At 44.7% G+C, this 22500-nt stretch overlaps 2 protein-coding genes across 2 annotated transcripts in view; one reads left to right on the forward strand and one right to left on the reverse strand.

The window, feature by feature from the left end:
• Positions 1-1919: 1919 nt before the first annotated feature.
• On the reverse strand, positions 1920-12371 carry LOC311122955 (dynein axonemal assembly factor 5-like; the record flags this gene model as incomplete). Its single annotated transcript, XM_084197250.1, has 6 exons — positions 1920-2144; positions 3590-3822; positions 7861-7979; positions 8514-8638; positions 11148-11332; positions 11765-12371. Coding segments are annotated over 6 exons (1494 nt in total), but the record flags the coding sequence as incomplete, so codon positions are not given.
• A 767-nt stretch (positions 12372-13138) lies between these two features.
• LOC311122953 (cAMP-dependent protein kinase type I-beta regulatory subunit-like) overlaps positions 13139-22500 on the forward strand; it is a gene marked incomplete at its 3' end in the record, with an annotated part of 51263 nt that continues 41901 nt past the window's right edge. The window contains exons 1-2 of the mRNA XM_084197249.1: positions 13139-13197; positions 16585-16779. Of these exons, the coding sequence (XP_084053375.1) occupies positions 16603-16779 (177 nt within the window). The remainder of the gene's footprint in view (positions 13198-16584; positions 16780-22500) is intronic.

The following is a 22500-nucleotide window of genomic DNA, read 5'->3' on the forward strand; positions in this document are numbered from 1 at the left end:
AACTACCAAGCTAGCACTGTACCGCTAACCCTGCTCTTTAACTACCAAGCTAGCACTGTACCGCTAACCCTGCTCTTTAACTACCAAGCTAGCACTGTACTGTACTGCTAACCCTGCTCTTTAACTACCCAGCCAGCCAGACAGCACTTTACTGTACTGCTAACCCTGAGCTTTAACTACCCAGCCAGCACTGTACTGCTTCCCCTTAGTACCCACCGAGACTGACTTCTAATGATCTTTATTGAGACAGACAGACCAGGGACCAGAAGGTCTGTCTCCATCTGTGTCCATTGCGCTCTGGCTTGACCCCAGCTAGAGGTGGGGTGGAGGGGGACAGAGAGGGGGATCCGTTTCCCCTCCTGTATGTCTGTCACCAGGTCCATAACACTGACCCTCTTTGAAATGTTGGAATCTCAGGGCTTTAAAAGGGGGTTTGGGGGTCGGTGGTTGGTAACAGGGGGTGGGGGCTCTACTTTGCGCTCTTCCGCACACAGTGAGTGTTGAAAATTGGCTATAAAAAAAAAGGGGGGGTCAACTCAGACATGCAGGGGTCAGGAATAATTAGCATTTTATCATCATCATCCCCTCCAGAGGAAATTATTTTGGGCCCCACTGGGGGGTTATGGGTATGGGTGACTCATTGCAGCCAGCAGTGTGAGTGCATGTGTGAAAATCCGTGCTTCACAGCCAGAGCAATATCAAAGGTAAACTAAATGTGGACACCAGAGGAGAGGAAGGGGAGGAAAGAGCTGCTCTGGTCTTTATGGTATTTAGTTTTCCTCTTTTTCCACTGAGTCTCTCTCAGTCTCTCTCTTTTCTTCTCTCTCTCAGTCTCTCTCTCATCTCTCTCTCTCTCTTCTCTCTCTCTCTCTCTCTCTCTCTCTCTCTCTCTCTCTCTCTCTCTCTCTCTCTCTCTCTCTTCTCTTCTCTCTCTCTCTCTCTCTCTCTCTCTCTCTCTCTCTCTCTCTCTCTCTCTCTCTCTCTCTCTCTCTCTCTCTCTCTCTCTCTCTCTCTCTCTCTCTCTCTCTCTCTCTCTCTCTCTCTCTCTCTCTCTCTCTCTCTCTCTCTCTCTCTCTCTCTCTCTCTCTCTCTCTCTCTCTCTCTCTCTCTCTCTCTCTCTCTCTCTCTCTCTCTCTCTCTCTCTCTCTCTCTCTCTCTCTCTCTCTCTCTCAGTCTCTCTCTCTCTCTCTCTCTCTCTCAGTCTCTCTCTCTCTCTCAGTCTCTCTCTCAGTCTCTCTCTCTCTCTGTCTCAGTCTCTCTCTCTGTCTCAGTCCTCTCTCTCTGTCTCAGTCTCTCTCTCTGTCTCAGTCTCTCTCTCTGTCTCAGTCTCTCTCTCTGTCTCAGTCTCTCTCTCTGTCTCAGTCTCTCTCTCTGTCTCAGTCTCTCTCTCTGTCTCAGTCTCTCTCTCTCTCTCTCTCAGTCTCACTCACTCACTCACTGAAAACAACATGTGCCTTGCTCGGTGGCCGTTAGTGGAGTCAGCGTTTTGTGATGTTACTCAATGGTGAACCCCCTGAACTCACAGCACAGTAATCCCTATAAAAGCTTTTACAACGGTCCTGATAGGAAAAATGCATCTTATCTTAATATTCTTTCACTTTATGGAACCTTTCACTGTAAACAGTTTTAGGGTCAAAACTAAGTGCCTCAGAAAGGGTAGTGTTTCATCTGTCGGTCTATATGCCAACTTCACCAGACCAGCTGGAGACTCAAATATAAGATAACATAGAGGAAACATCTCAACCAGATGTGAACTATCATAAGTTACCCCTAACCGCAGATCTATGACCAGTTCACCCTACCATTAACCCTATCTTTAACAATTAGTGTGGATAATGACATCTGATACTGGACCAGTAGTTATGGCATTTACCTTTTCCCCCAATTCCCAACCCATAGGTCATAGGCCATAGACTCACCTGCTGGTACTCCTGGCAGATGTCTGGTTGGACCAGTGTATCAGCGATCTTCTGGAGGTGTGGTTTCAGGAGGTCCCCGGAGCAGCCCCCCAGTACGGCAGCCAGGACCATGAGGGGGGTATGGGGGGAGGCGGAGGAGGAGGGGGTCTCCAAGTGGACCAGGAGCAGCTTGAGGAAGACCTCGGGGCTGACAAAGGTCCCCAGCAGCTTGGCAGACCTCAGACACTGCAGAGAGAGATAGAGAATACTATAGTTTATAGAATGATTTGGCAATATTACAGAGTGTATTTCATGCCAATAAAGCACCTTGAATTGATAGAGAGAGCAAAGATTAGCGATAGAGCAGAGAACGATTGTAGAGAGAAAGAGAGAATGAGATAGAAAGAAAGAATGAAAGAGAGGACGAAAGAAAGAATTCAAGATAACAGAAGACCACAGAAGAGTACGTAATTCATAATCCCTTATCAGCCAGTGGATCAGCGGAACCATCAAAGGCTTCCTCTTGGGGCAGGTGCATCCCAAGTCCTTGGGCCCAACCCAACTATCTCAGGGCTATAAGACACATACATCACTACTGCTATTCACTGCTGTGTATTCTAAGGCCAGCAGGTGTGTCCTTTCCTCTCATGACATGACCATCAAGATCAAGCCATTCACCACAGCAGCTCTGGGTGGAAAGAATGTTAATGGAAATAGCACATGGGCATGACAATAACGGAAATAACTTCAAGGAAGGAAGGCCATTGGTACTGTGAGCAGTTTGTTAAAATGGCGCCCAAATGATGGTGCATCGGTCTATGGCTTGCTTCACAAAGATCTGTGGAGTGATGAACTGAAGTAGCCAACATACAGGTACTGTAGAGCAGATTTCTACGATTATCTTATTTATTTAATGGTTAAACCTTTATTCATCCAGGTTAGTCACTACCATCCAACCATTAGACCTACCACTACCATCCAACCATTAGACCTATCACTACCATCCAACCATTAGACCTACCACTACCATCCAACCATTAGACCTACCACTACCATCCAACCATTAGACCTATCACTACCATCCAACCATTAGACCTACCACTACCATCCAACCATTAGACTTATCACTACCATCCAACCATTAGACCTACCACTACCATCCAACCATTAGACTTATCACTACCATCCAACCATTAGACCTATCACTACCATCCAACCATTAGACCTACCACTACCATCCAACCATTAGACTTATCACTACCATCCAACCATTAGACCTACCACTACCATCCAACCATTAGACGTATCACTACCATCCAACCATTAGACCTACCACTACCATCCAACCATTAGACTTATCACTACCATCCAACCATTAGACCTACCACTACCATCCAACCATTATACTTATCACTACCATCCAACCATTAGACCTACCACTACCATCCAACCATTAGACTTATCACTACAATCCAACCATTAGACCTACCACTACCATCCAACCATTAGGACTTCCACTTCCTGACCTGACCACCCCCCCTAGGATGAGCTAAAGGTTAGTGCTATCCAGAATCCTTGGGACGTCCCTACCCTAAACATTTTACATTTCATTTTCAATGTGGTAGGGACGTCCCATTGGATTACATAGAACACATAGTGATAGCATGTGTCTCTATGTCTCGACCACTCACGTTGGTGACCACGTCCCTCTCAGGGTCGGTGCAGGCGCGGTACAGCGTGGAGAGCAGCAACTGCAGGTGCTGGGTGCAGTGGTCCTCAGCGTGCAGCAGCAGGGCATACAGTAGCTGGGCCGTCTTGACCCGCGTGCCCGCCACCCAGTCGAGCACGTCGCGGGCCAGCGCCGGCAGCAGGTTGGACAGATTCCTCACCACCAGCTCCCTGCAGCCCAGGCCCGGACGCTCCACTGGGGGGGGGATAGGTAGGAGGGAGGGGGAGGTAGGGGGATTTAAGGTTAGAAAGTGCATGAAAATGCCTACAAGCATTAGCCTACTAAAAAGCACACAAATCACACAAATGGATCAATTAAGATATACATCTAAGGCTGCGTTTGCACAGGCAGCCCAATTCTGATCTTTTGCCAAAAGATCTGATCTGAATGATTGGTCAAAATACCAATAATTTTGCAAAAGAGCAGAATTGGCCTGCCTGTGTAAACGCAGCCTATAAATCTACATCTACTGTATATATCTACAAGTGCTAATAAGCTAACTGTGTTGTAACTGTGTTATCCTATTTCTAACTGTGTAATGGAGATAGCGATAGAACAACTGTTCTATAGCCCTCCGACCCAGTTATGCTGATGGAGCATTTTAGAAGATCTATTTTCAACAAAACACTTCACATTAGGCAAGAAGGGAACATAATTTGTTGGGTGTTTTCTGCTGTCCTAATGGACTGCATCTACAGTCTAAGTCCCATTTTCCAGACATGTACTTTTTGGTTTTACGATGGAGATTTCCTCTCCGGGGGACTTGTCAGAGCAAGTGGAACACATTTTTAAATGAATAGCCCTCCACATGCTTCATCCCTCTCTCTCTCCCACCGTCCTTCCTTCCCTCCCTCCCTCCTGTAGGATGCTTCAATCCTTCAGAAACACACAGGACAAGACAAAACAAGCCGTTTCTGGTTGTCTCCCAGTTGTCTGACACTGACCTTTTCAGACAGGAGTGGGGCCATGTTGGATTTATGACTGGCAGGGAGAGAGAGACTCATCTCTTTTCCTGTCCTAGACCCAGTATCCATTAGCAGTAACACCGTGTGGAGCTGAAGACTGACCCAGATCTGCACTACACAACCAGATGGTCATGTTCATTAGGCACCAAACGGATGAAAACTGACTAAAACAGAAAGGGACTATTTGGACTTGTCCAATAAGAAACAGTAATTTTCCATTATCAGTTGCAAAACGTTTAATGTTGCATGCCCTAATGAACACCACCCAGGACACATACTGGTACTCTCCACTTAGCCTACCTATGGGTAGCAACCAGGGTGACCACGTTCATGTTCATGTTCAAACTCATCCTCAGCCCCGGGCCTGGGTTATCTACCCCCGCCATCGCAGCAGCACCTTCCTATATCTGAGCCAGCTACACGGTCATTATTACTGCTGCCTGTCCAACACTGGATTAAAGCCACTGCACCTGCATACTAGAACTTCCCTTTTAATAAACCCTTCATCATTAATTAATTAATTGAATGTGTATCATTAACTTAGTACCAATCACCCAACTCCTATGGATTAAATCAATGGACAGACATATAGGGATAGTAAAACATTAACATGGTGAGATTTGGGCAGTGGAATCATTTATCCTTCATGCATACAGGCGATCCCATTGAAAATCAAACATATTTTAAGAGGTGAGAGACCTGATTAAAATGCACACTTCAACCACAGGTTGTTGCCTGGTCCCAGATCTGTTTGTGTCATCTTGCCAACTCCTATGGTCATTGAGTATGTTTACATGCATACAAAAATATGATTATTGTGAAGTCAGATTAATATAATAGCTCGATTTAAACATTTACATGATTTGCAAGAAGATCGATTTCCCTAATAATCCTGTTTACACGGACACATCTGAAATCTGGCTACCTGATGGGACTTTGATAAATGCAGAAAATCGCCAATCAAAATAAACGTTCTACCACAGCGACCATGTTATTTTTGTGATGCCTATTTGATTGTTGAATTCGGACATATAACGTTTGTATGGGAAAACTATTTCTAAGATGCATATTTTCAGTTTTTCCCGAACTCACTTCACTAGCGCAAAAGATAGAAGCTTGCGCTTCTCGTACTAGCACATGTGCAAATCTAATACACCGCTGTAACTCTGATTAAGGCATTTACATGTCCTCATAATTCTAAAGATTGCTCAGAAAACCAGGTGTTTTAATCGGCGTAAGCTTACTTCGATGTTGACCTTGCGCCGATTAAGATAAGTAGAGTAAGGTGTTTACAATTTACATCACTAATGCCATACTCGGCCTACTGCCATAATCAGTTTAATATCGAATTATTAGTGTGCATGTAAACATACTCATTGTCACATCTTAACATAAACTGATCTGGGACCAGGCTAATGTGGTGGGTGCGTGTGACCGTCATAGAAACAAACAGCCTTCCCAGTGTAGCCTATGTAAAATAAACAGAAATCAGGCCAGGAGGAAAACGGCAGGGTTGCTGCTCTAGAAAAAGGCCTGCTGTCTGTCTTCACCTGCTGAGTGGGATGGAAAGTCACAGACAGGACTTCACCTCTCCTTCCTGAACCCAGCGGCGATATGAAAAGATGAAGGGCTTCCTCATTCTTCACTACAGTGCTGACAGACGTTATTAATAGGTGGTAATAAGGTGCTTGGGGAGGCAACACAGGCTGGGTGTTGTCCCTCCAATGGCCTCCCCTTCCAGCTTCTCACACAGGGGTGGGGTGGTGAGTCAGTGGGGTAGTCGTGAGTGTGTGTGTGCGAGAAAGAGAGTGAGAGAGTGTGTGTGTGAGTGTGTGCATGAGTGCGTGTGTGTGTAAAAGGGGAGTAGGAAAACCCCTCTAGTCTCCACCCAGCCTGCACACCACAACCACATCCACACATTAGTCTTAGTAATGAGGGTGTTCGGGGGCAGAGTGTCGACAATAATCAAGCACTGTGTCATAGTTGAGCCTTGTATGATTGACGGAGCGGATCTAATGACATAATACATAACCTGTAGAATACATAACCTGTAGAATACATAACCCGCAGGCCAATAGAGATGAGTAATATATGGAGGCTTGGAACTCCACCGTGACTGAGCACTCTTGGGGAATAGGGCTAGCATAGTTGGTTTATGGCTGGAGCTCAGTGTTTTTTATTTTATTTATTTTTTGGGGGCCAAATCTAAAGGAATAATTCAAGAACTTTTATAAAAGTTGTCTGCTCAAAGACAGACATAAGAAGGCAGTACTTCTTATCACAGAAAACTAAAGTTATATAGAGTAAAAAATCCCTTTAAACCTAGTTCCCAACAAAGCTCATTAAAAATCCTGTTCCCTTCTTTCCCTTGATTAAAATATAATTAAGACCGCATGATGTGAATAACTGAATATTTAACGAGTCATGTATAAAAATATATATATAACAATTAAATCAATGCAAGACAAGAGCAAATTATCCCACGCACAGAGCTGCCGATGATGAGTTACTAATGCTTGGAATTCAAACTGACATGCTCCGTTTCACCATGGTATCAGTTTGTATTCCAGGCTATTCCAACCAGGACACAGAGAGAGGAATGTGAGAACCCTGCTATACTACAGCAAGCAGAAGTAGAACTGAAGTAATGAAGCATATTGGATAGATAGATAGGCTAGATGGATCAGTGACAGCACAGCATCCCTCCCCAGCCCCTACAGCCCTCTCTCCCTCTCCGTGCCCAGACTGCTCTGACGTCAATCATCGATAGATACATCATGCCCTCAGTAGACAGTTCTTATTATTAATAAAGGCAGCTGACCCCACGCTGCGTCTGACCTACTTTCAGAGGAAGGAGGACATAACTAGATCGGTGGAAGAGAAAGGGTGGTGGCTTTACAGAGAAGGCCACAACAACAAATCACACGGTTTACATTGGCTGATGTTCTTCAGTCTGTATCAATGCACTGATGAACTTTCTTCTTCATTATTATAATCAAGACAACACACTGCATGGGACGGTAACTAACTAACCTTTTCTCAATGGGCTACATTCACTGAAGGAGACAAAACCCAATACATTTCTTTAGTGATTTTTACAATCTTTTTTCTTGTCTAGCCTTCTTTGTGTGAGAAACCCAACCCTGTAAATACTTTTTTTTTGCACCACCAAAAGATCCTGTATACACATTGTAAGTCAGTTGAGTGGCGCAATGGTACAATGTTTAATCTCTCTGCAGTAGAAGTAGTAGTGATGGAGTTCACTCACCTCCAGCAGGGTAGAGGTCAGGTGGGGTCAGGAGGAAGTCCATCTTGTCCTTCAGGTCATCCTCATTCTCCTGCTCCCACAGAGTGCCTGTCTGTCTCCACAGGTCAGCAGCTAGTTGACTGGAGGGGAGAGAGAGACAAATATAATGATAATGCACGTCCATCCCTGCCACGGCAGACCCAGGATTCGAACCCACGCCACAACGACGCAATGTACAAACAACACAAAAGCCCAAGCTAGCCAACACAGTCAGTGATGAGCCTTGTGGGCTCCTGCTATTCCCTCTTTCACACCAAACCTACTGTATAAGTAGGTATCTACAGTAATCTGCACAAGCAAACCTGATACATACGTGTGTATCTTAGGCTGCATATTTCCTAGGTCTGACAGAGTGAGTGAATGGGTGGGTGGTCTCAAAGGCAGAGTGGTTAAGGACTGGGTCAGTCATACAATAGCAGGGCTGGGGTCATTTGAATTGAAGGCAGTCAATCCAGGAAGTACACTCAAATAACAATTCAAAATTGGAAAAAACTGCATCCATTTTCAAGTAGAAGCTATTTATTTCAAAAGTTTAAAATGAATTTTTAATTAAAATCACTTCCTGAATTGACTGCCTTCAATTCGAATTGAGCCCAGCCCTGTACAATAAGTACCTAATCTCTGGGATGTCATCGCTGAGGCTGCTCAGTAGGAGGGGGATGAGCTTGTGGAAGTAGGAGTATCTGTCTCTCAGGTGGAGCAGCCAGTCACCAACAACCACAGTCACAGCTTTTCTCACCTGGAGGAGAGAGGTGGGGTGAGACAAAACATAGTTTTTTAAGTGAGGAAAACACCTTGTATGGTACTGTAGTAACTAAGGGGTTCTCAAAGTTTTTCACTCGGTGCCACCGTTCCAGCATTGGGGAACATCCCGCGCCCCCCTGCGCGTGCGCACATGCCACGTCTATTTCTATGTGCTGTTCATGACACAAACTGTTGACAACATTCGTTGGTGGAGAGGATTTTGCAGGTTTAAAGCTTATTTCCTACAATTCTACACATTTTGTCATGTCTAATGTTTATTCATGTGATATTTGAGTGACTAAAAAATAACAACAATATCTATGGGCTAAAAAACCTAAATAAAAAACATTAGCTGACATGGGCTAGTTGATCTGGACATTTCTGACAAGTTATAAATAGCTCTCTAAGGTATGCAATGACTAACAAGAGGAACTGATTATGCACTATCAAATTTCAAAATTGCACCTTCTGCATTCTACTATTATAACTTTCAAGAGTAAGTTTAAAGCCGGACTAAGTTCCTTTAAAAAAAATATATATATACAGTACCAGTCAAAAGTTTGGACACACCTACTCATTCAAGGGTTTTTCTATATTTGGACTATTTTCTACTTTTTTGAATAATAGTGAAGACATCAAAACTATGAAATAAAACATACGGAATCATGTAGTAACCAAAAAAGTGTTAAACAAATCAAAATATATTTTATATTTGAGATTCTTCAAATAGCCACCCTTTGCCTTGATGACAGCTTGGCACACTCTTGGCATTCTCTCAACCAGCTTCATGAGGTAGTCACCTGGAATGCATTTCAATTAACAGGTGTGCCTTGTTAAAAGTTAATTTGTGGAATTTCTTTCCTTCTTAACGAGTTTGAGCCAATCAGTTGTGTTGTGACAAGGTAGGGGTGGTATACAGAAGATAGCCCTATTTGGTAAAAGACCAAGTCCATATTATGGCAAGAACAGCTCAAATAAGCAAAGAGAAATGACAGTCCATCATTACTTTAAGACATGAAGGTCAGTCAATACGGAACATTTCAAGAAATTTGAACGTTTCTTCAAGTGCAGTCGCAAAAACCATAATGCGCTATGATGAAACTGGCTCTCATGAGGACTGCCACAGGAATGGAAGACCCAGAGTTACCTCTGCTGCAGAGGATAAGTTCATAAGAGTTACCAGCCTCAGAAATTGCAGCCCAAATAAATGCTTCACAGAGTTCAAGTAACAGACACATCTCAACATCAACTGTTCAGAGGGGACTGTGTGAATCAGGCCTTCATGGTCGAATTGCTGCAAAGAAACCACTACTAAAGGACACCAATAAGAAGAAGAGACCTGCTTGGGCCAAGAAACATGAGCAATGGACATTAGACCGGTGGAAATGTGTCCTTTGGTCTGGAGTCCAAATTGGAGATTTTTGGTTCCAACCGCCATGTCTTTGTGAGACGCTGTGTGGGTGAACGGATGATCTCAGCATGTGTAATTCCCACCGTAAAGCATGGAGGAGGAGGTGTTATGGTGTGGGGGTGCTTTGCTGGTGACACTGTCATTGCACTTAACCAGCATGGCTACCACAGCATTCTGCAGCGATACGCCATCCCATCTGGTTTGGACTTAGTTGGACTATCATTTGTTTTTCAACAAGGCAATGACCCAACACACCTCCAGGCTGTGTAAGGGCTATTTTACCAAGAAGGAGAGTGATGGAGTGCTGCATCAGATGACCTGGCCTCCACAATCCCCCGACCTCAAACCAATTGAGATGGTTTGGGATGAGTCGGACGGCAGAGTGAAGGAAAAGTAGCCAACAAGTGTTCAGCATATGTGGGAACTCCTTCAAGACTGTTGGAAAAGCATTCCAGGTGAAGCTGGTTGAGAGAATGCCAAGAGTGTGCAAAGCTGTCATCAAGGCAAAGGGTGGCTATTTGAAGAATCTCAAATATAAAATATATTTTGATTTGTTTAACACTTTTTTGGTTACTACATGATTCCATATGTGTTCTTTCATGGTTTTGACGTCTTCACTATTATTCTGCTATGTAAAAAATAGTCAAAATAAAGTAAAACCCTTGAATGAGTAGGTGTCCAAACTTTTGACTTTCCCCCCCACAGTTTGGGAACCACTGTAGTAACTGTTGGTGTAAAAGAAAAGCAGCCTTTATTAATATGTTGGATTGATTGATTAGATTGATTGACCAGTTTGTTTATTTTGTATTTTTTCTGAAATACATTTATCCAACAAGGAAAATAATAATCTAGATGAACACAGCAATAACAGAATTAGTCTAATAATCTAATCATTAACACTAACGGTCACTGAGTATTTGTAGTGAATCTGCCAGATTTGACAGAATTAGTCTAATAATCTAATAATTAACACTGTCACTAGGAGTAGTTGAGCTTCATCTGCCAGATTTGACATAATTTGTCTAATAATCTAATCATTAACACTGTCACTAGGAGTATTTGATCTTTATCTGCCAGATTTGACAGAACCAACCTGTGGTGAGTCGTCAAACAGCCTCTGTGCCAGGTGAGAGAGCACATCGTCCACGTTCTTCCCCGTGCCGTACTGGATGACCGCTCCAGTGGCCTCGATGGTGGACACACGCACACGGGAATGCTGATGGGAGATGGTCTGCATCAGGGGCTTGACCAGGCTCTCTGCCTGCATGTGGAAATGTTCTGGGGATAGAGAGAAGCATTTCAAACAAGATTAATGTAAGGTGACTGTCACTTCATGCCACAGTATAAGTTAGGGTACGATTTCCTAAACATTATCCTCAATACATTCAATTGTTATACATGTATTCAGAGAGACCATACATAACTAGCTCTGTAGAGCATGCAAATCACAGAGAAACAAATTATTTTGTTATTGTCCTATTGTCTACATTTCCATTAACTTAATTAATAATTAATATGTATATTACATGACAGCCTGGTAGAGCTTTGGAGTGTACAAAATAACTTAGAGCCACAAAAATAACCATTCTCTGACACAGCTTGGTCAGGTGTCCATGCAATAAACTTTAGCTAACACAGCTAGCTAGCTAACTAGTTAGCCTAACTTGTGGGCTAACAAGACTACACCCAGTACATTCTCAACCAGCTTACCTGGTACACTTTTTGCAAAATGAACAGTGCATTTGCAGCTCTCCCTTTTGACGTCTGGGAAAGGGTCGACAATAGTTCTCTGCAATATCTTCATCATATCGTCGAGGTAGGGAGCTAGGAGCCTACCACACACCTCCACTGTGAGAGTCAGCACCTCCACCATGGACAGCCGAAGTTCCTCCGCGGGCTCCAGGATCTCTTTCCCGCCGAGCCGCTGCGTCAAAGCGGGCATGAGATAAGGCAACGAATCCTCCGGTTGAGGAACACACCGAATAAAATCTCCAAGCATGTGTATGGCAGTCTCTCTGCATCTTTCCATAGGATCTGACAGGCATTTCAGCAGCGACTTTAGCAGACACGTGAAAACATCCTGCAACACGCCGCTCGAAAGCCCTTTATCAATAGTTTCTCTTTTGATTGCTTCAAGCGCTCTTTTTCTTGTGGTTTTGCTGTCTTCGTTGAGACAGTTTAGATGTCGAGCTAGCGCTCTCAAAACTTCAGAAGCAGCACGTTCTTCTCCCGCCGCCATCGTTGTTGCCGTTTTCACTGTTACCTTTGTTGCCATTTTCACTGTTGATATGGCAACAAGCAGCGTTGCGACAAACATACTTGCTTTACGATAACTCTAATTCAAACCTTGACAACTTTATTGACAACTATTGCATCTTTGTGAAATGCGGTGGAAATTAATCTAAATCTATGGAATAAAGATTTGACATACTGTATTTTTGTTACAGAAAGTCATTGATGTGAATGTTGAATAGCATGATGAAATAGATAGATCTTATAATATAAATAGTATCACTTACACCGTAACAATATAATAACTGTAGTATAACAAAGTTGGAATATGCGGATTTAATATCATATTCTTCTTTAGGTTAGGATTATGATATTTTTATTAAGTATGTCAGTAACACAATTTGGGGGATCTCAATGATGGACTTTATATCACAGCCTCATAACTAAACCTCATAACTAATGGACAGAAAATGGCAATTTGGTGCTTTCTCTGCATGACCAGGTAAGGAGCTGATCAGGTCTGTCAGTGTCATCTGTCAGAGAACCTTTTCTCAGTCTGACACTGCTGAGAAAAACAAATAAACACCTGCTCTCTTCTTATGAAACTGGTGCATTGAAAATGACACGATGATGTGGACATCCACATAAGGAATGCCACGGCACATAATTATTCAAACATTTCAAATGAGTAAAGGGATTGAAAGCTTGTTCCTGGCCTCGTGAGTTGCTTTGCGGCTGAATAAAAAGTGACAAATTGACGTCATTGGGACCGACGTAGAGCGAGCCCCAGCGAAAGCAGCAACCGAGCAGCGGCAGTTGCAGCAGCAGAGCATCTTCCCTAGCTACAGAGTAGCCTACCTTGCAAACAATATCCATAGCCAGGGATCTCTGAGCATCCCCGGAAAATAACGGTAAGAAATTGAATGGCACGACGAATATCTTATCTGGCAAAACCTCAACGTGTTGACGTATTTATCAGCAAATGAATCCAGGCTTGAATATTGCTTTTTGTTTTGCTATGGTTATGATTTGGTTGTCATCTTGTGTGAGAGAGAAATGAAATATAGGGTCGTGCCTGGAACACGAAACAGGTGCTCTAGTAATGCTAGTTAGGATACATTTGATTTTCACAGCAAATTATATCATAACTATCTTGCCAATTTTAAATGTTAGACATTGAGGCCAATGATGGAGGTTATGGGTTTATGATAGCTAGCTAACGTTAGCCTACCTAGTTTTAGTTTTAAACTTGCTAGCTAGCTATGTAGTAGCTAGCTTCAGAGGCAAGCTAACAAATCAACCGTGATGTTTCCTTCAAATTTAAATAGCGGAAGTGAATTTGCGGAGGCTTTGCTTAGCTATCTCTGTCCTAGATCTGACTGTCTTTGCCTATTTATTCCATGACAGGCTACCTTGTTGTCAGAAGCTATTACATTGTTTAAAAACCACATTATTTCAGAATGCATCCTTTATTTGACTGTGAGGCTGTATTCCTGATGTGGGCTAGGCTATATGTAGATTGAGGTGACACTAAACAATATGGTTCTCTAGATAGTGTGACTGTAACTACATTGTAACTGTGCATTACACCTGCCACAGGTACTGATTATGATTTGATCATGTCAAGGCATTGCTTTGATAAACTAGTAGGCTACACACACTACCAGTCCAAAGTTTGGAGACACCTACTCGTTCAAGGGTTTTTCTTTATTCTTACAATTTTTTACAGTGTAGAATAATAGTGAAGACATCAAAACTATGAAATAATACATACGGAATCATGTAGTAACCAAAAAAGTGTTAAACAAATCAAAATATATGTTATATTTGAGATTCTTCAAATAGCCACCCTTTGCCTTGATGACAGCTTTGCACACTCTTGGCATTCTCTCAACCAGCTTCATGAGGTAGTCACCTGGAATACATTTCAATTAACAGGTGTGCCTTGTTAAAAGTTAATTTGTGGAATTTCTTTCCTTCTTAATGCGTTTGAGCCAATCAGTTGTGTTGTGACAAGTTAGGGGTGGTATACAGAAGATAGCCCTATTTGGTAAAAGACCAAGTCCATATTATGGCAAGAACAGCTCAAATAAGCAAAGAGAAACGACAGTCCATCATTACTTTAAGACATGAAGGTTAGTCAAAATGGAAAGTCGCAAAAACCATCAAGCGATATGATGAAACTGGCTCTCACGAGGACTGCCACAGGAATGGAAGACCCAGAGTTACCTCTGCTGCAGAGGATAAGTTAATTAGAGTTAACTGCACTTCAGATTGCAGCCCAAATAAATGCTTCACAGAGTTAAAGTAAGAGACACATCTCACCATCAACTGTTCAGAGGAGACTGTGTGAATCAGGCCTTCATTGTCGAATTGCTGCAAAGAAACTACTACTAAAGGACACCAATAAGAAGAAGAGACCTGCTTGGCCAAGAAACATGAGCAATTTTTTATTTTTTTTTATTTATTTCACCTTTATTTAACCAGGTAAGCCAGTTGAGAACAAGTTCTCATTTACAACTGCGACCTGGCCAAGATAAAGCAAAGCAGTGCGATAAAAACAACACAGAGTTACATATGGGGTAAAAAACATAAAGTCAAAAATACAACAGAAAATATATATACAGTGTGTGCAAATGTAGCAAGTTATGGAGGTAAGGCAATAAATAGGCTATAGTGCAAAATAATTACAATAGTATTAACACTGGAATGCTAGATGTGCAAGAGATTATGTGCAAATAGAGATACTGGGGTGCAAAAGAGCAAAATAAATAACAATATAGGGATGAGGTAGTTGGGTGGGCTAATTTCAGATGGGCTGTGTACAGGTGCAGTGATCGGTAAGGTGCTCTGACAACTGATGCTTAAAGTTAGTGAGGGAGATAGACATTGGACATTAGACAAGTGGAAATTTGTCCTTTGGTCTGGAGTCCAAATTTGAGATTTTTGGTTCCAACCGGCGTGTCTTTGTGAGACGCTGTGTGGGTGAACGGATGATCTCCGCATGTGTAGTTCCCACCGTAAAGCATGGAGGAGGTGTTATGGTGTAGGGGTGCTTTGCTGGTGACACTGTCTGTGATTTATTTAGAATTCAAGGCACACTTAACCAGCATGGCTACCACAGCATTCTGTAGCGATACGCCATCCCATCTGGTTTGGGCTTAGTGGGACTAAGGCTGTGTAAGGGCTATTTTACCAAGAAGGAGAGTGATGGCGTGCTGCATCAGATGACCTGGCCTCCACAATCCCCCGACCTCAACCCAATTGAGATGGTTTGGGATGAGTCGGACGGCAGAGTGAAGGAAAAGCAGCCAACAAGTGCTCAGCATATGTGGAAACTCCTTCAAGACTGTTGGAAAAGCATTCTAGGTGAAGCTGATTGAGAGAATGCCAAGAGTGTGCAAAGCTGTCATCAAGGCAAAGGGTGGCTATTTGAAGAATCTCAAATATAAAATATATTTTGATTTGTTTAACACTTTTTTGGTTACTACATGATTCCATATGTTTTATTTCATAGTTTTGATGTCTTCACTATTATTCTGCTATGTAAAAAATTGTAAAAATAAAGAAATATCCTTAAATGAGTAGGTGTGTCCAAACTTTTGACTGGTACTGTAAGTGTCCGTGGTCATCAACAAGCCAAATTAATAGGCTTCTGTCTATTGCAGTTTGGAGATCCAGCCCCTATCACATTTAAAGAAAATGCAAACTGACAGAGACAAACACACAAACAACCAGGGGCTGATATTTCTCCTCATTCTGACAACCTCTCCACTTCTCCCCTCCTCTTCTTTACTTTCTCTCTCTCTCTCTCTCTCTCTCTCTCTCTCTCTCTCTCTCTCTCTCTCTCTCTCTCTCTCTCTCTCTCTCTCTCTCACTCACGCGCTCTCTCTTTCTCTCCCCCCTCCTCTTCTCCTCTCCTCTTCATCGTCTCTCCCCTCATCTCCTCTGTCCTCTCCCCACATATTTTCTCATTCTCTCCTCTTCTCCTCTCCTCTCTTCTCTTCTCATCTCCTATTCATCTTCTCCCCTCCCCTCTCCCCTCCTCCTTTCCTCTTTCCACCACTCGTCTCTCCCCTCCCTCCTCCTCCTCCTCGCCCCCTTCTCCCCCTCCTCTTCTCCCTGTGTCTGCTCTCTCCTCAACCTCCCCTGCTCTTCCTTCCCCTCCTCCTCTCCTCTTTCCACCTCTCCTCACCCCCTCTCTCCTCCTCCCCTCTCCTTTCCCCTCCGCTTCTCTCCTTCTCTTCTTCCTTCATCTCCTCTCTCCTCAACTTCCCCTCCTCTCCACCTCTCTGCAGATAAACCAGATAAATAACATGGCCACCTCCTCCTCCCCTAATCTGGATGAAGACGAGAGTCTGAAGGGCTGTGAAGTATTTGTGCAGAAGCACAACATCCAGCAGATCCTCAAAGAGTGCATTGTCAACCTGTGCATCGCCAAGCCTGAGCGTCCTATGAAATTCTTGCGGGAGCACTTTGAAAAGCTGGAGAAGGTTTGTGAATCACCTTAAAGCTCCCCTTATTTGCGAACTAAAGCTCCCTTTACATTTTTACTGCATCTTCGTTCTTTGCAAGATACATTTTTACCAACAATAATATTTATTTTGTTTATGACTATCTCTTTTTAGTTTTTTCGTCTATAGGGACGTTGTGAGTAATGTTTTGTTTTGCTAATGTATGAATCATTTCTGTTGAATTGCACTCTGCTGAAAAGCAAGGATTTTCTATCAACGTATTGACATGTAATACACTAATTAACCAGCAGGTATTGGAATTGAGCTGAGTAGAAGCAATTATTATTATTTCATTTCACTGACGTGGATGTACTTTCATTAGCTGATAGTCTGATACATCAGAATACATGAGAAAGGAGACTCTGTTATGCCCATGTTTTCTTGTCATATCGTATGTTTTTAAAATCTTCCTCAGTATATTTGTAAATAAATAGCCTAGCAGTCGGTTTCATGATAATACTACATTTGTCTAATAGGGCTTTCAACTCTCCACACAATGGTGGAGTACATTAGCTGAGGGCCTGGGAGCATTAGGGGCACAGAGACAGGGACAGTCTGTGCCCATCCACAGACAGACAGGCTCAGAGTGTTGTATTGATGTTGTCTATCCACAAGTGTCTGTGAGACAGACAGAGAACAACCTGTTACTGTCTGGTGCCTGGACCTACAGACTACAGAATATAACTACAGAAGGGTGAATTTCTCAGAGATTAGAGAAAAGAGGGACTCTCTCTCTCTCTCTCTCTCTCTCTCTCTCTCTCTCTCTCTCTCACTATCGCTCTCTCTCGCTATCGCTCTCTCTCTCTCTCCCTCTCTCTCTCTCTCTCTCTCTCTCTCTCTCTCTCTCTCTCTCTCTCTCTCTCTCTGAATGTATTAGCTCTGGCTGTCACCTCCGTAGCGAGAAGCATTTTAGATGAGCCCAGCTGGTGCATATATTCAACCTCTGGAGCCCTCAGCCCTTGGATGTTAGGATAGGTATTTATTTATTTCACCCACGCCATGTTGAGGATTCAGCAATGGCTGAATTATAAGCTATGTTAAAGGGAAATGTAAAAAAAAATCCACTTCTTAGTCTTCATCTCCAGCACCACCTCAACATCAACATATGTGAAAATGATGCTTTTCTATGTTTTGTAGTAAAAAGACAGAGGAATATAAACCAATTAGTAGACATTTAGTAAACACTCATCTCCCTCTATCTGTTTTTCATAGAAACATAGAAACTAGCCATTTTCACATACAGTATGTTGATGTTGAGGTGGTGCTCAAGATGATGAAAATGAAGTTGACACTTTTTTTTTTTACATTTCCCTTTAAGGGAGCTTAAAAAAATAAATAGAATAAAGTACCATTATTTTTCCTAGAGGGAACTTTGGTTTGGGTGTTGCACTGTTCGCCGCTCACTACATTGGTGTCTGTAACACCCTGGCTCTGGGACTCTATATGTTGAGCCAGGGTGTGTTCTTTCTAGTTTGTTTATTTCTATGTTGGCCTGAGTGACTCCCAATCAGAGGCAACGAGTGTCAGCTGTGACTGGTTGTCTCTGATTGGGAGCCATATTTAAACTGTCTGTTTTCCCTTTGTGGTTGTGGGTTCTTGTTCCGTGTTGGTCTATGTTACCTAGGACATTACGAGTCGTTTGTTGTTTTTGTTTACTGTCCGTGTTTATCGCTAATGATAAATAAACATGTTCGTTCATCACGCTGCGCCTTGGTCCTCCTCTCTTGACGACGATCGTGACAGAAGAACCCACCATTCAAGGACCAAGCAGCGTGTCCAGGAGCAGGCAGACTGGACATGGGAGGAAGCGCCGGGAAAGGAGATGGAGAGGTTGGCGATGGCCCAGGTGGGCAAATCGTGGTCCTGGGAGGACATGCTCGGGGGCAAAGGGCCATGGGCTAGGATTAAGGCCCTGGCGAGAGAGGAGCAGCGGCGTCAACAGTGTTATCGTCTGACGGACGAGAGGCAACCCCAAAAATTTTTTTGGGGGGGGGGGCACACGGCATGGGCGGCTGGGCAGCAGGAGGCTGCCACAGGGCGATTTGGAGAGGATGCCACCGGGTTTTGGGGGCCAGAAGGCAGGTTGGCGGAGCCTGGATGGAGAGCAGAGCCAACTCCCCGTACTCAGGCATGGCAGCATGAGACTGGGCAGGTTCCGCGGTATGCGGAGCTGCGCACTGTGCCACGAGTGGTCCGGCATAGTCCGGTACGTCCTGTGCGAGCACCCCGCACGTGTTGTGCGAAGGTGGGCATGCAGCCAGGACGGAGTGTGCCGGCTCAGCGCTCGTGGCCTCCAGTGCCTCTCCTCGGTCCCGGATATCCTGCGCCAGTGTCACGTGCTGTTATGCCAGTACGGGTACACAGCCCTGTACGTCCTGTGCTGATGCCTCACACAGAGTGTGTGAGGGTAGGCATTCAGCCAGGACGGGTTGTGGCAGCTCTTCACTCCAGGTCTCCTATCCGTCTCCACAGCCCGGCCCGGCCTGTCCCTGCTCCTCGCACCAAGCCTACGGTGTGCGTCGCCAGCCCGGTCCGGCCTGTCCCTGCTCCTCGCACCAAGCCTACGGTGTGCGTCGCCAGCCCGGTCCGGCCTGTCCCTGCTCCACGCACCAGGCCTACGGTGTGCGTCGCCAGCCCGGTCCGGCCTGTCCCTGCTCCTCGCACCAAGCCTACGGTGTGCGTCGCCAGCCCGGTCCGGCCTGTCCCTGCTCCTCGCACCAAGCCTACGGTGTGCGTCGCCAGCCCGGTCCGGCCTGTCCCTGCTCCACGCACCAGGCCTACGGTGTGCGTCGCCAGCCCGGTCCGGCCTGTCCCTGCTCCTCGCACCAAGCCTACGGTGTGCGTCGCCAGCCCGGTCCGGCCTGTTCCTACTCCACGCACCAAGCCAGGGGTGCGCATCGTCAGCCCGGTCCGGCCCGTTCCTACTCCACGCACCAAGCCAGGGGTGCGCATCGTCAGCCCGGTCCGGCCCGTTCCTACTCCACGCACCAAGCCAGGGGTGCGAGTCGTCAGCCCGGTTCGGCCCGTTCCTACTCCACGCACCAAGCCAGGGGTGCGAGTCGTCAGCCCGGTCCGGCCCGTTCCGGCTCCACGCACCAAGCCAGGGGTGCGCGTTGTCAGTCCAGCACAACCCGTGCCTGGGTCACCGGTGCCTGGTAAGGTACCGGTCAACTGCTCCACTACGGAGCTGAAGCTAACCGCTCCTGCTACGTCCAGTTCGGCTCCAGCCAGCGGGGCCAGACCGGACCAGGGGCGCTATGGGGGGTTTATTGGAGGGTGGTGGGCAAGGCCGGAGCCAGAACCGCCGCCGAGGAGGAATGCCCACCCAGCCCTCCCCTGTTTTGCTCTAGTTGAGGCGCGGTCGCAGTCCGCGCCTTTAGGGGGGGGTACTGTAACACCCTGGCTCTGGGACTCTATATGTTGAGCCAGGGTGTGTTCTTTATAGTTTGTTTATTTCTATGTTGGCCTGAGTGACTCCCAATCAGAGGCAACGAGTGTCAGCTGTGACTGGTTGTCTCTGATTGGGAGCCATATTTAAACTGTCTGTTTTCCCTTTGTGGTTGTGGGTTCTTGTTCCGTGTTGGTCTATGTTACCTAGGACGTTACGAGTTGTTTTTGTTTACTGTCCGTGTTTATCGCTAATGATAAATAAACATGTTCGTTCATCACGCTGCGCCTTGGTCCTCCTCTCTTGACGACGATCGTGACAGTGTCGAAAGTGGGATTGATTTTATTCCCATGACTTTCTTTGTAATAGATGTGTAGGCCTAAGTGGTATTGGATTTTGTTAGAATACCCTATGAATATCAATCAGGTGTTTTCTTTATGAATGTTTTTCAACTGTTGGTAAACTAAGCTTTCGCCTATTAAGGAACTGTCCACAGAGAGTCCTGAGGTGTCATATGATGTGTTTGAAAACAATGGGCTCTCATAGAGATAAATAGACCACAGAGGTGTCTGGTACACTGAACTGGGGTGAACCCAATAGCCCATGGTGACTCCAGGTCTACAACAGAAGGAGTGATTGTGTGACAGGATCAGATACAGAAAGGGGATGAGGTACGTGAGGACTGAGAAGTGAGCCTAGGGTTGGTTTTGCACTGTACTCTCAATGCAGCGTGACTGTGTGCGTGTGTGTGTGTGCGCACATTCGCATCCGTAAGGGATGATTATCCCAGTGTGAATTTATGGGAGTCATCTGATGATACTTTGCTGTGTGTAACTGATGATTCCTCTGACCCAGTTACATTGTTAATCTCAGGGAAGCGATGCAGCGTTGAGTTCCTCAGGAGGGTCTAAACCTTTCAGACTATTAAAAAAATGCTCAGTAGCCTTCATATTTCCCTTCTAGTCGTTTAGCTGACACGGGTCTTCTGCAGCAGTTTACAATAAACACATTGAAGTACATGGAACAACCACTACATGACTCAAGCACAGTAAGTAAACGCTTCTTCAATGCATGTTTTGGTTTCTGCCCTAACACTACACAGCTGATTTAAATAATCAACTGATCATCAAGCTTTGATCATTTGAATCCGCTGTGTAGTGTTAGGGCAAAAACCAAAACGTGCACCCCTTGGGATCCCGAGGACCGAGTTTGGGAAACGCTGCATTAAACCTAGTCCTGGCCTAAAAAGCATGTTCAATGGAGAATCTCCATTGGAGGTGTTTTTTAGGCTTAATCTGTGTCTGGGAAGCCATTCATAAGTGTTAGTTAGTTACAGTCACTATGTTGGAATAGAATGGTCAATGGAACTCAGAGTTCAATTACGCAATGGCTTTAAAAGAAGGCCTCATTCCGGTCCAGAAATCAACATAGGTTTTTGCTCTACATACGAAGTAGCTGTAACTAATCCTGTGTATCCTCCATCCCCCCTGTGTTATGATATTATAGAGGATTACCCAGGCCAGGGAGCGTGCAGCACACAGCATGGCTCACAGGGATTATAATCCTGTTTTTCCCAGATTATTATGGTTGGCCTACCCACAGTACTTTGTGCTGGGTTTTGATGCGTGAGAATTTAAAATTCATAGGTGTGTGTGCGTGTGTATGTGTCTCTGTATGAGTGTGTGTGTGTGATGGTGCCCCTGTCCTAGCTGCGGTGCTAGCCCAAGCAGGTCTCTGTTGTCAAGGAGACCGTGGAGCATAGTGTGAAACAGAGTGTTGCTAGTCTAGTAGGGCTGAATATAGAGGGAGACAAAATGCTGCAGAGAGAGTGTAAAGTTAAAATGCTAATCGGATCACTTAGGCTTTACCATGACATGTATATTGGAGATGCTGTCAAATGATATCGAATGCCTGTCCATTTTCTAATGCAATCAATCATGTTTACATGATCCTTACAGATAATCTGACATTAGCCTATATAATATTATCTGGCTTAGATGCTTCTTTATGAGACGGTTTTTGATTATGAAGGATCTTTGTCTTTGTTGCATTAAGTTGTTCAAAATGCTGTCCAAATCCTTTAAGAAAATGTAGCATTCAATATCATACTACTTAGCTAGCTAGTCCTCCTAGTCTCTTTGTTTTGACAGTATATTGTGCAGTGTCTGAGGGTTGACTTCCCCATAGAGCCGGGCAGGCTCCCCATGGGGTCTCTATTCTCAGTGGGGAGGAGGAGGACAGAGGAGGATAGACTGACTGTGTCTGCCTACTGCAGTCTGGAGCCTGGAGAGTAGGAGAGAGGATGATTGTCT

This window comes from Coregonus lavaretus (assembly GCF_964263955.1).
Source record: "Coregonus lavaretus genome assembly, contig: HAP1_SCAFFOLD_2950, whole genome shotgun sequence".
Taxonomy (NCBI): domain Eukaryota; kingdom Metazoa; phylum Chordata; class Actinopteri; order Salmoniformes; family Salmonidae; genus Coregonus; species Coregonus lavaretus.